This window comes from Ctenopharyngodon idella, chromosome 1, assembly GCF_019924925.1.
Source record: "Ctenopharyngodon idella isolate HZGC_01 chromosome 1, HZGC01, whole genome shotgun sequence".
Classification (NCBI taxonomy): domain Eukaryota; kingdom Metazoa; phylum Chordata; class Actinopteri; order Cypriniformes; family Xenocyprididae; genus Ctenopharyngodon; species Ctenopharyngodon idella.
The window spans coordinates 3,515,230-3,529,003 of NC_067220.1; the positions used below are offsets into that span (position 1 = coordinate 3,515,230).

Genomic DNA, 13,774 nt, shown 5'->3' on the forward strand with positions numbered 1-13,774 from the left:
TGAAGTGTCACAAACTTCACCTGATCACAAACGCATAACTTAGGATCATAGAGTGCTTCCATTTTACCGGTGTTTTATTTGTATTTCTTAACGGAGTTAGAAACGGTGTTATTTGTCAAACGTCCATCGACTGAAACGAGCAGTGATTAGAAGCACAATCATACTCACCTGTGTGAACTCACCTGTGTCATGAGGTGAAACTCAATCCCTCAGATCAGAAACCACACTCCTGTCTTCACCGAGGAGCGCTTTACCTGGGCAAAACGAGAGTTAACCGTGTTTCATGGGAAAATAAGACTAATGACCGAAAATACGCGGGACTACCTCATATTTATGAAAGGATCTCGAGTTACTTCCTTCAGGAGTTTCGTGTCTTGAGTTCTTTGACAGGTTTTTCTTTCTGATCTGTCAGAGATCATGGATTGGGGTTCAGATCTTTGGGTAAGTTCATTACCTTTAATGAGAAATGTTCTTCAGCTTGAAGCGCATTGATCCACCTGCAGCTTTCTGTCTTTGGATTTTTATTATGTTGACATATTTTAAAGTGAAGGGCAGCAACGACGAACCTGTCCGAAAACTTGAGTTACTTTTCCCAAAAAAAAAAAATATTAACAGTAGAACTAAAGCGCGTAAATGTATTTTATACGTTTTGACCCGGACGTTATGCGTGACGGTTGAGAGGTCAAGAATCACTGACAGAAAGTGTGATGTTGAAACCAGTTCCCAACAGTTAAAAAATAAAGTGCTAATCGAGGAATGAACCGTGTTCTTGCCGTTGCGTTAAAAAACTAGAACAGGAAAATAGTGCAGAAAAGCTTCACATGTGAACAACAATACAGCTTTTAATTCGTCAAATTAGATGTTTTCCTAATATGTGTTATTTAGAACAGTTACAAAGGTAGATCCATGTTCACTTCTCATGTTAAACGTCCGTGAAGGCATTAAAAATGTTTTCTTATATTTTGTATTATTTAAGTCACGTGACAGCTTGACCGTGATTTGCTTTCACTGTCTGAGGTTTTCACAGCGCTGGTGTGGTTAGTACAGGTTCAACTGGTTTAGGGATCTCAGACAAACTATTGGAATGATTTCAGGACCAAAAGGAAGCAGACCAACACCTTCCTGTAAAACAGTACATGAGTCTAATAAAGTCTTAAATAAGAACTCAACTTACTATAAGATACTGTGGTGTGTGTGTGTGTGTGTGTGTGTGTGTACCTCAACCATTTGGGGTTCTGATATTTACCCCATAGTGAGCTAAACCTGACGACCTCCTTTTGGGGACGTTCTTATTTAAAAAACAAAAAAAACATAATAAAATAATCAAAATGTGCATGTTCGTGTGCAGTAGGAGTAGGTTATAATATGTATAATTTAGCTATTAAAAAAAATAGAAGTTGAGTGAATTTCTGAATCCAAATGTGTCATGTGACTCATCAGGTCGTCTTGTCACAACTAGCGTGCAGTGGATTGACCCGTTAAGCTAGTTTGAGTGTGTGCAAGTGGGAAAAAGAGCTACACACACACACACACAACAATGTACCACACCTATTCTGAGACCGGACTGTCCTATATACCAGAAACAAACATATAACACGCTGTGTATGGTGTGTGTTTGCAGGACCAGCATGACGTGATTGAAAGACACACTCAGAACGGACTGGATCTGCTGGATCGATACGTGAAGTTTGTCAAAGAGAGAGCTGATATTGAGCAGAATTACGCCAAACAGCTCAGGCAAGAGACTGCTTTGTGTTTATGACGCCACAAACCCCCAAATATCACCATCCTTGTGCGAGAGTCGAGAAACCCCATTTTTACAGTTTTTCTTATAAAGAGAGCATTGGCTCATGAATATTAATTAGGCCACACAGGTTGAGCAACATCATCACATCAAGCCCTCTTATATTTGCTTATGCATCATTTTGTTTTCCAGCTCAACAGAAAGCATGTTGTTTTGTCATATATCTAACATTTGGAAAACCGCTAGTGAAATATATTCTACAGAATTGGTGCAAACTGCTGTCCCACAACCAAAAAACATTTAAAAAGCATTTAAGTATTCAAATGTTAGATGTTTGCTAAGATCCTGTGTGTATGTGTAATAGTAACAAAGTGTGTGTTTGAGTCATTGTCTGAGACTGATTTTAACACACTTCTACATTTCTGATCAGGAAATATTCCTGTGTCCCTCCCTCTCATAGCCTCTCTTTCACAGTAGATAGCTCCATCATTCTGAGTTAAATGTGTTCAAACGTCTGAGAATCTGTGTGCAACTTTAAGGAACGTCACTAACAAACACCTTTTTCTGCAATTAAGCAAACTTTTTTGGGTGTTATTCCATAAAATTTAGTTTTTATGTGTGTACAACTGTTCAGAGCTGTGCTAGCTAACCATGTGCTGATTAGCATCTTTGAGTGGCTCAAAAGTGTCTAAAATCGTCACTACCGAAACTTCACCACGTGTTTCAGTAGTGACTTTTTTGGTAGTGTCAAAAGAGAACATATAATCATTTATTTGGGGGAAATAAACAAAATTTTAGTACAGTTATACAAATCATTAGTATTTTAATATGTTTAGTATGTGAGTTACAATCCTGTCATGTGATGTGGTCACTACTGAAACATGGGATGTTTTGTCAAAAATAAAGTATATTGAATGATCAACTAAGATGTTATTATAGTGTTTGGTTCAATGTTTAATCAATCCTTCACTTTGAAATCAGTTTGATAAACTTTATGACTTTTACAAAAAAAAGATTGGATTCAAAATACAACAAATCTCATAAATTACACTTGAAATATTGTTAAAATGGTTATTGATTTACCTGTGAGAACTTTTTTAAAAAATAGCAAAAAATATATTTACAAGGTAGATGTAAACAAAATATCAATAGATCAATGTAACCCTTCTTATTACATTATTTATTATTGTGTTTCGGTAGTGACAAATTTGAGGAGGATTCCAAAATTTTCTGAAAATACAATATGAGAATTAACTGCACAATTACTAGAAATGTGTTTTACTTTTCCATGTAGATTAAGAATTGACAGTTATCTTGTGTTCTTGAAGGCCTCTGCTGCTCATGTTTCTCTTTGGTCTAACCTGTTTTATGTGTTTCCCTGAAGGAATCTCAGTAAGAAATATTCCAGACGAGGCATCAAAGAAGATCAGGACATAAAGTGAGTGAACCGGCTCTCGATTGCTCGATTAAACATTGATAATCATAATTCCTGTGAGTCACCGTAGAGTACAGCGCTAGCAACACAGAGATCACGGGTTCGATCCCCAAAGAATGCATAAACTGATAAAATCCGGCAGATGCGTGACTGTAAACGCAGTGCTGTTGACTGTGTCCGCAGGTTGACCAATCAGCAGGCGTTTCAGGACGTGCTAAATGAGCTGAACGAGTACGCGGGTCATAGAGAGCAGCTGTGCGAGAGCATGACGCTGAGCATCTGTGTGGAGCTCAGCAGAAACCTGCAGGAGCTGCGGCAGGAGCGCAAGAACGTGAGCCACACCATAAAACACGCCAACCTCACAGTGCAAAACAGACTCATGTACCTGCACACAGACGCAGAATATCTGTTACCTTGTTTAAAGATGTCCTGATCCTGAAACTCATGTTCTCTATTGTAGTGTCTGTGTGAGGTTAAGAAGGCTCAGCAGAACCTGGAGACAACCTTCAAACAGCTTGAGATTGTGAGTAAATGTGTGTGTCTGTGTCTGTGTGTGTGTGGGAGAGAGAGAGAGAGAGAGAGAACAGTTTTGCACAGGGTTATTATAGTTAACTAAAACCTTAAAAAAACATTTTTCATTAAGTTTAATGTGATGTACTAAAATATCTAAAACTCAAATAAAAAGTCATAAGGACTATATAGACAAAAAAACAATAAAAATGGTGATAACACATAAATTACTAAAACTTTATTTAAAATTAAAGCAAAAATTAAAACTATGAAAAAAAAAAAAATCAGAATAATTAAAAACTATAGTTGTGTCTCAATGATACTAAAATAACACTATTTTGCAGTAGTTTTTAATATTTAGGATAATTCATAAAATTATAGCAGTAAATATGTTTTACGGTATGAAAACAGGTTATTAAAATAACAGGTTATTAAAATATTTGCAATATACTGTGGATGGAAAAACTAAAACTAAATTAATTTCTGCTTATTTTAATTTTAATCTAGTTTAGTTTGTTTCCGGGTAATGAAGAGTTTAGTTTCAATTTTAGACAGTTAGGTTTAAGTTTATTTTAAGGTTTAAGTTTATTTTAGTGCTGTCAATTAACTAATTAATTACACATTTTTTTTCTGTAATTAATCGCAATTAAAAACATTGGATTTTTAAATATTTTTATAATGTAATAATTTCACAGTTATTCTCCAAATTAAAGTAGAAACAACTTCAAGACATTATATTTTAAATATTTGTTGAATGGCATCTTTTTATGAATGAAGGCCAGTGTCACTGATGCTAATACTGTACTGATGAATCTATGAAAAACATTAATTATTGACATTCACCATTACAGTATAACTGAAAGCTATCAGTTTCAACATTTATTAGACAACATTAATTACTTTTAATTTAAGTGAACTTAAAACAATCTTCACATAAACCCATTTTAATAAATGTCATATTTACCTGTCTAACAAGTAGGAAATATCCATTAACACTTTAGTCTTCAATGCATAAATTATAAATTAAATATAGATTATTTTTTATTAAAGCTAAAATTTCCTTTGTTCTTTGATGAACATTAATGACATCATCACAGCAACTGGTTTATTAGGCTGCTGTCACTTTAAGAGCTGCCGCTGCCGAACATGACGCGGATCTGACGCGCGTCTCATTTTCTCACAGCTCTTTAAGTTCGTTTAAGACGTTATTTAACTCATTTAAGACTGCTCATATGAGGATACTCGACAAAACGGGCATTTTGGCATAATTCTGTGTGTTATTGTTTGTTCAAGTGCGAAAGAGATACTGATACTGGCACGCATCTTTCTGTGTGTGTCACATGACAGCGTGTTTGTGTTTGTCTTGTGGTGCTTGAATGGTTTAAAAGCTTTTGTGTGAATAAGAGCGTGATCATATAATGTAACACAAACCAAATTATGACAGAAAAAACAGATGCTGCATAAATTGCGTAAAATCTTTAATGCATTAAACTGAAAAAATTAATGTGCTAATTTTGACAGCACTATTATTTTTTTTTAAGAATAATGGAAAAACATGAAAACATATGCTGTACAAATATGCACAGACAATATTTAATGTTTTCGCACTAGATGCGATCATGACTGACTGATTTCTTGTCATTTATACATGTGAGTAATTCAGAATATGCGATAATATTCAAAACATTTACAATATACTGTGGATCAACTTATATTTTGGTTTGTTTTGGAGTTATGATAAAATATTTTAGTTCAGTTTAAGTTTTTATTTCGGTTAACAATTTTTTCATTTTAATTTTCTTTAATGACAAAAAACTGTAATTCAGCCTCCATACACACAAAAAATATGAACACATGCATCCCTGCAGCAGATTACTTCATGACTGATTGATTGATCAATTGATTGATTGATATTGATTGATCGATTTCTAACCAGAGTAAGAAGCGTTTTGAGAAGGAATGGAAAGAAGCAGAAAAGGCCAATCAGCAAACAGAGAAAGTGCAGCAGGACGTAAACTCAACTAAAGCAGATGTGGACAAGGTACATGAAACCACACACACTTCATATCACCTGTGCTGTGGGTTTGATGATGCATCACGTGTGTGTGTGTGTGTGTGTGTGTGTGTGTGTGTGTGTGTTTCAGGCCAAACAGCAAGCACACCTTCGCGTCCACATTGCAGACGAGAGTAAAAATGAATACGCTTCACAACTCCAGAGATACAACAAGGAACAAAACAACCTGTACCACTCAGAGATTCCCTCCGTGTTTAAGGTGCGTCTTCATCTGGTTTGATCGCGAGAGAATCGGTCTGAGCGCAATATCTTACACTTCCTGTCTGTCATTGACAGAAGCTGCAGGAGCTGGAGGAACGGCGCATCCGGCTGCTGGCCAACGGGTATGTGCAGTTCTCCGAAACCGAGAAGAACATCCTGCCCAATATCAACAAGTGTTTGGACACGATCATCAGCACCGGGAGGAAGATCGACGAGAAACAAGTGTGTACATATACAGTGGTGGTCAGAATTATTGGCACCCTTGGTAAATATGATCAAAGATGACTATAAAAATAAATCTGCATTGTTTATCCTTTTGATCTTTAATTCATAAAATTAAATAAAATGAATTCATAAAAGAGATCAGAGATCATTCCTTCATGCAGAATCTCTCCAGATCCTTCAGATTCCAGCTCCATGTTGGTGCTTCTTCTCTTCAGTTCACTCCACTCATTTTCTTTAGGGTTCAGGTCAGGGGACTGGGACGGCCATGGCAGAAGCTTCATTTTGTGCTCAGTGACACATTTTTGTGTTGGTTTTGATGTTTGTTGTGGATCATCGTCCTGATGAAAGATACAACCACGGCCCATTATATGACTTCTAGCAGAAGCGGTCAGGTTTTGATTTTTTTATCTGTTGGTATTTGACAGAATCCATGATGCCATGTGTCTAAACAAGATGTCCAGGACCTCCAGCAGAAAAATAGGCCCACAACATTAAAGATCCAGCAGTATATTTAACCGTGGGCATGGGGTACTTTATATCCATGTGTGCGCCAAACCCATCTGGTGGGTTTGCTGCCAAAAAGCTCTTTTTTTTTTTTTTTTTAGTTTCATCTGACCATAGAAGCCGGTCCCGTTTGAAGTTCCAGTCTTGTCTGACAAATGAATATGCTGGAGATTGTTTCTGGATGAGAGCAGAGGATTTTTATTGAAACCCTCCTGAACAACTTGTGGGGATGAAGGTGCTGTTTGATCATCTTTTTTTTAGGCTTTCTGAGACTCAAGACTCAACTAATCTCTGCAATTCTCCAGCTGTGATCCTTGGAGTCTTTGTCCACTCAAACTCTCCTCCTCACTTCACATTAGGACGATTTAGACACACATCCTCTTCCAGGCAGATTTGTAACATCTTTAGTTGATTTGAACTTCTTAATTATTGCCCTGATGGTGGAAATGGGGATTTTCAATGCTTCAGCTATTTTCTTATAGCCACTTTCTATTTTGTGAAGCTCAACAATCTTTTGCTGCACATCAGAACTACATTCTTTGGTTTTCCTCATTGTGATGAATGATTACAGGAATTTGGCCTTTGTGTTTCCTCATGTTTATACTCCAGGAAGTCATGGCTGGACAATATCATGTTCATGATCACCCTGGTGTGCTAAAAAAATGTAAATATGAATGAGAAAATACTTCAGAGATATTTTACTCATAAAAAATTCTAGGGGTGCCAATAATTGCAGCCAACATGTTTTGGAGAAAAACATTTATTTTATAATGTGATTTTTTTTTTTTTTTTTTTTTTTTTTTTTTCCCACTTTCAATTCTTTTCCTTCAATGAAAGTTTAGATTTTTGCAAATTTTTGAATTAAAAATCAAAAGGATAAACAATGCATATTTATTTTTATAGCCATATTTGATCATATTTACCAAGGGTGCCAATAATTCTGACCACCACCGTATATTTATAATGTTAATATTTCCGCAGTATAAGTGGAGCAGCTCAGATCGTTTGATGAGAAAACGTTTGAGTTTTTACGGCAGACTTTGGTGTCTTTTAAACTCTGAGCACAGATTGAGACTTTTCTGAAAGTCTATAGGAGACACATGAGAAAAAGACTCCAGTAATCTAACGAGAAACAAGTTTTAATTTGACCTCTTCTGTTCAGGAGAAACAACTGAGACACTGAAGAGATCTGATACGTGATTTCTCATTCAAGCGCTGTACGAAGTAAGTTAGAAGCACACAGATTTGACCTGTGATGTGTTTGTGTATGTAGGACACGCTGGCTCTTATAGAGCATTATAGATCAGGCGCAGTGCCCCCTGCTGACGTGGAGTTTGAGGATTACAGTCAGGGAATCAGACCTGCTGCGTCTGACAATGCGCCGCACCTGCCGAAAGTCCGCATCAAACAACTGTTCAAGAAAAACAAGGTACACACACATCTCCGTGTCTGTGAACGTCTCTGAAGGACAACACACACTAGATGAAGAGACGTCTGATCTGTCCCTGCATATCTCTACATTTTGTTTTAGCCCTTTGAAACATATGTATGTTTGAATACTTACGTTTGTGAATGTGTTTGAATTTTCAGGTGACGTCTCCTGATAAAAACATGGTACGGTGAGCAGCTTTATTCCCTGCATGACATTTACCTTTTTATACTCATTTAAAGACGTTTCCCAGTGAATGATGTCTGTGGACATGTGATTTTGCGCTCTGTAGTTTGATTTGATTTCAGCATTGACTTTAACAGTATTCAGAATCATCTCATGCTTCATTTCTAATGAAACGAGCGTGCGTGAAACGAGCTTCACATTTCAAGTTGGCTAAACGTAAAATTTGAAGGCACTTACTTAAAGTTGGAAAAACTATTTAAAGAGTAAAGGAGTAAAAAAAGGTGAATTACAGCTTGAGCTGTGAGGTTTCACTGCATAAATAAATATAAACCGATTTATCTATCGGGAAAATAATCAATAGTTCCAGCCCTATTAACATCTAATTCACGCAGGTGTTGTGAATTAGGCAGAAATGATTCGTGAGAACTTCTGGTGTGCAAATAAACACAAATAATCTACACAATTATTCATATACATTATAAGAATATGTATTATAACAGGTGCAGGAACTGTGTTTAATGTGTGTGTGTGTGTGTGTGTGTGTGTTTGTGAAGCCGTCTTCGATGGAGGACTTCTCTCGTCTTCCTCCGGATCAGAGACGGAGACGTTTGCAGGAGAAGATTGATGATGTACAGAAGGAGCTGCAGAGAGAGACGGAGCAGAGGTTCAAATCATTCATTTTACCCGTTTACATGAAACCCAATCACCCTGCAACGCAAGAAAGCCATGTTTACGAGACGTTTTTAAAAGAAGAAAATCCCTAGTAGCGTCAAAACGTTAAATAACGAATTAAAAACCCCAGAGTTTATTTCATTGTATGTGCTTAAATCTGCAGTATAGTAGCAATCCAGCTGATTTTCATGCCCTTTAACATTCTGTAATGACATTAGGATAATTAGGATTAGGATAACCTTCTGAGCGTGAGGTAAACTTGAATAACATCCCATATTCCAGTAACTTCTTTTAAGAATGTGTATTAAAGTTCCCCTTTATACCTTTCATGTTTGTGAATGTAAACTGTCCGCAAAGTTTCAAAGATAAAAGAGTCTTTGTCTCCCAAAAGAAAGAAGTGATTCTGAACTGAAACGAGTCGTCAGTAATTCAGTCTCACTTCCTGCTGAACCCGTGAAGGTTTGTAACCAATTTGGCTGAATGATGCCCCGCCCTCAATCACTGTAGTTGTATCTGAGACTCGTTTTGTTTGTGTCGTTCATGTCGAGAAGACGCTGTTTTCTGCTGCCAAAGCAAATCCACTCTGATGAGATTGATACGGTAAAACCGACGCCATCGTTAGTTTCTGAACAATCACAACAGACTGGAGCATCTGACCAATCAGAGCAGAGCAGCTCTCAGAAAGGCGGGGTTTAGAGAGACCGAATCCTTGATTGAAGCGTTTCAGACACTGAGAAAAGAGCTGATGCTGCAGCGGATATTATGAGAAAATTAAAGTGTTTTTGATCTTGGATGGATGTGAACGTGTTGAAGGAGACTCCAAAACAACATTAGAAACCTTTAATTAAATTAACAGGAAATAAAATGTTACATGGCCAAAAAACTCATTCGGTTTATGCCAACGAGTTAAAGTCACCATGAAATCAAAACTGTCAATTCTTGTTTTTTATGTTATATTGCAGTGTTTATTATAACTGGTTTATCGGTGCACATCATTATTGTGTTAAATTCATGTTCCTGGTAATCTTGAATCAGAATATCTTCTCCCTCTTGCAGCATCTCTTCTCTTCTCTGATGACTACATTTGTTCTTGTTTGAGCAGCCGTTTCACTCGAATATACGGCACAATATAGAAAAAAAAGACCAGCGCGACTTATGTTTTATCTGCGTTTATCGGCATATTAAGCATAATTGGGTTAAAAATGCGCATGTAAACCCAGATATACTAACTGATCCTGTTTCTGTGAAACGATCTGATCCACTTTAACACCGTCTGTCTGTCCGTCCGGCAGCGAGGCTCTGAAGAAGATGAAGGATGTTTATGAGCACAACTCGCAGCTCGGAGACCCGTCCAGCCTTCAGCCTCAGATCACACAAACCGCTCATAACATCGCCAGACTCAGAGGAGATCTCAACAAATATCAGGTATTTACACACATAATACTTCATATTCTGTGATATTACTGACCCAACGTCACTGACACTATCAGACGAGAGCAAAACATGAACTGCATTGATCTGAATAATGACTCTTCACAATTGTGAAGTTGTTGTATAAAGCGCTGTAGAAATAACTCTGACTCACACACATATGAACACATACATGTTCTCAGGCTCAGCTGACTGAAGCCGGTGGCAGTACGCTACAGTTCTCTCCCGCCAGGTCAGTCTGTCAACAAACACGTGTGTGTGTGGTGTGTGCTTTGAAAACACTTCTAGGTCATGAAGGTCATCTGTAACGTGTGTCACAGTATCATTTTGACATGTCAGCATGTGTGTGTTTGTAGTGCGGAGTATATCGCTGTGCTGAGCGAGTCCAGCGTGTCTCCGTCAGATAACATCTATGAGTACGGTTTTGATGAGGACTTTGACGTGGACGTTCCCATCGGACAGTGTGAAGCACTCTATGACTTTGACGGTGAGACTGTTTTCTCCTCTTTCTCTCTTCTTCTGATAGTCACACTGATTCACATTCACCCAACAGAGAGTAAATGAAAGATGAGACACAGCTTTCAGTGTTTATGACATAATTATGACTTTTTATGCCATAATTTTGACCTTTCATTTCATAAATATGACTTAGTATGTCAGTTTCGACTTTTTCTGTCCTAATTGACATTTTAAGTAATATTTTCAGCTTTATATCCAATAAATAGTCATAATTTTGACTTTTTATCTCATAATTTTTTAATTTTTGTCTCAATTGTTATTTTAAGTAATAACTTTACATCTAATTTCAACTTTATATTATAATTATGACTTAATGTCAGTTTCAACTTTTTGTCAGTTGTCATTTTAAGTCATAATTTTGACTTTTTCTGTCTTAATTGTCATTTTAAGTAATGGCACACTATCTCATAATTATGACAATCATAAATATAACTTTATACCTCATAATTTTGTTTAATTATGTCATTTTAAGTCATAATTTCGACTTTTCATCTCATACATATGACTTGGTATGTAATAATTTGTCATATTTATGATTTACAAAAGCATGATTTTTTTTTCTTACATTTTTAACACTATATTTTGTGTGTTCTTACCTTGACGTTAAATGAAAAAAACTAATGAGTGTTTCTAATACAACTGCAAATCTGACATCTTTCTCTCTTCTGACTAACATAATCAATCTCTCGATATTTCGTTCCTCTTTTGGAAACTCATTGAAGCACTGTTGTTTTTCATTTGCTATTGGGGCAGCTGGGAACACAAAAATATATTTGTTGTATTTTCCCATTCACCACTGTAGAAGTTTACCCAACTATGACTTCTGCTTTAGAGAGCCACAGAAACGTGAAAAGAGTCCGTTGCACTTTGCTGCTTGTTTGTTCCTTCTGCGGGTCTGATTCACCCAACAGAGAGCGAATCCAGCCGGTCTTCCCATGAGCCTCTGAGACGTGTGTGTGTGTGTGTGTGTGTGTGTGTGTGTGTGTGTGTGTGTGTGTGTGTGTGTGTGTGTGTTTCAGGCAGCAGCGAGGGCGCCGTGTCCATGCAGGTGGGTGAGCAGCTGAGTCTGATGGACGAGGATCAGGGCGACGGCTGGGTCCGAGTTCAGAGAGCCAATGGAGACGTGGGATATGTGCCGGCGTCCTACATCCAGATCATCTGATCAGCTGCCTTAACTGATATCATGTGACTCGGTCACTCCATATACTCGTTTGTTTTTATATGATTAGGGGGAGTGTTTTTACTGTCATGTTGCACTTTTTGTTTTCTTTCTGTTCTCTCAGTGTGTTTCTGCTGGTGATTTTGTAGTTTTAAAGATCATGTTCATTGTCTTTTCCTGTTGTTTAATTATTGCAATGTGAGCAGAAGTTTTCATATCACATTGTTTCAACTTCATGAGAAACGGTCATGTGTGCTCAAACGTTGGACTCTGGTACTGTGTGCCGCAGTGATAAATGATTGTCATATTAAAGGCCTGTTTACCAAGAATAACTGTTACTGTTAGCTATTAGCTTCTACACCGACGCACAAACATGTTCTGTTTACTCTGATTGACTGCCAATGTTTTACCGTTGATCGGCTGGATAAAAAAAAAAAAAAAATCTTTTAAAGTGTGTTCCTCTAATAATTATCATTGTAGTTGTTTCGCTATTCTTATGCCCGTTTACAAGAAGAAGAACGATAACTATAAAGATATTTCAGTTTCAGTAACTTGTTTTTTATAGAAATTTGTCTACTTTGATAACTTTACAAACCCTTGAAAATGTTTGTCTGCCATTTTAAATGCTGGAGCGGGATGGATTCTGATTGACAGTCAGTGTTTTCATCATTCACCAGCTAAAAAATCTCTCTGAAAGTGTTTCAAACAATATATGGTTGTAAAATCTGCTATTCTTTTAAATTCAGAATGACTATCGTTATGAACTGTTGTTAAACTATCGTTATAGTTATCGTCCTTGTTGCGAACGGGTCTTTAGAGCGATTACTAAAACTTTGTTTAGTCATTGTTCTTCATGTGAACGGGCCCAAAGGTGTTTAACATTTAGATTTTAAATTAAAACCAAGAATGTTTTAAAACAGGGTACTACCGTGGTGTTTTTGGTACTTTAGTGAGCGTGTAGAGGTGTCGGATCAAAATGAAATGATCAAAATTTGAACATAAAATGGGTTGTGAATCTTCTTTCATGTTGACTGTAAACTAAGCAGACTCAGATTGATATATAATTTCCATTTTAATTCATTAAGAAACTAAAATATATTCTTTCCATATAAACTGCCTCTGAAATTGGGCGTATTTCACTCAAGTGTGTGAACACAATCACAGTTTTAAAACATCATCATCATCATCAAGGTAAACCAACTGAAGGTGAAGTGTGTCTTTTTAACATTTATTGTAGACTAAATATACAATAAATGACAGGGATAAGCCCGTTTCTCTGGCCATGACCGGTGCAGTTCCTGTGTCCTCCAGCAGAGGCCGACAGCAGCTCAAACTTCAGAGTCCCCATCCGGCTCCAGTTTGTTGGTAAAGACTAGAAGGGATACAGCTACGGACACTGGGCATGCGCACATTAATACTGGGTCATTTAATTACTGTATTTGCATTATTGTAAGGGTAGGTTTAGGGTTGGGGTAGGTGTAGTCGCTAATAAAACACAATCTGGTAAGTAGCAAATTAATTTACTGTTTTTATTGTAAAATTTTGCCTTCGTGCCCGTTTGTCCCCAGAAGAGCAAGTACAGGTCTCTGCAGGACATTAATGATTGATGGGCAAGGCCATAAACAGAGGGGCGTTTTTTGAGAGCGTTACCTGATTAGTCCACATCAGAGTGTGGGTGGGGTCGG

The 13,774-nt window shown here is 37.1% G+C and overlaps 1 protein-coding gene across 1 annotated transcript; it reads left to right on the forward strand.

Moving 5' to 3' along the window:
* The first annotated feature begins 27 nt into the window (after positions 1-27).
* On the forward strand, positions 28-12,421 carry trip10b (thyroid hormone receptor interactor 10b). The gene is made up of 15 exons (XM_051904482.1): positions 28-441; positions 1,622-1,737; positions 3,129-3,182; positions 3,363-3,510; positions 3,640-3,702; positions 5,626-5,730; positions 5,834-5,962; positions 6,040-6,186; positions 7,967-8,122; positions 8,284-8,307; positions 8,863-8,972; positions 10,273-10,405; positions 10,594-10,643; positions 10,768-10,898; positions 11,950-12,421. Exons 1-15 carry the CDS (start codon positions 418-420, stop codon positions 12,090-12,092), a joined length of 1,533 nt encoding a protein of 510 aa, XP_051760442.1. The 5' UTR covers positions 28-417; the 3' UTR covers positions 12,093-12,421.
* The last annotated feature ends 1,353 nt before the right edge of the window (positions 12,422-13,774 follow it).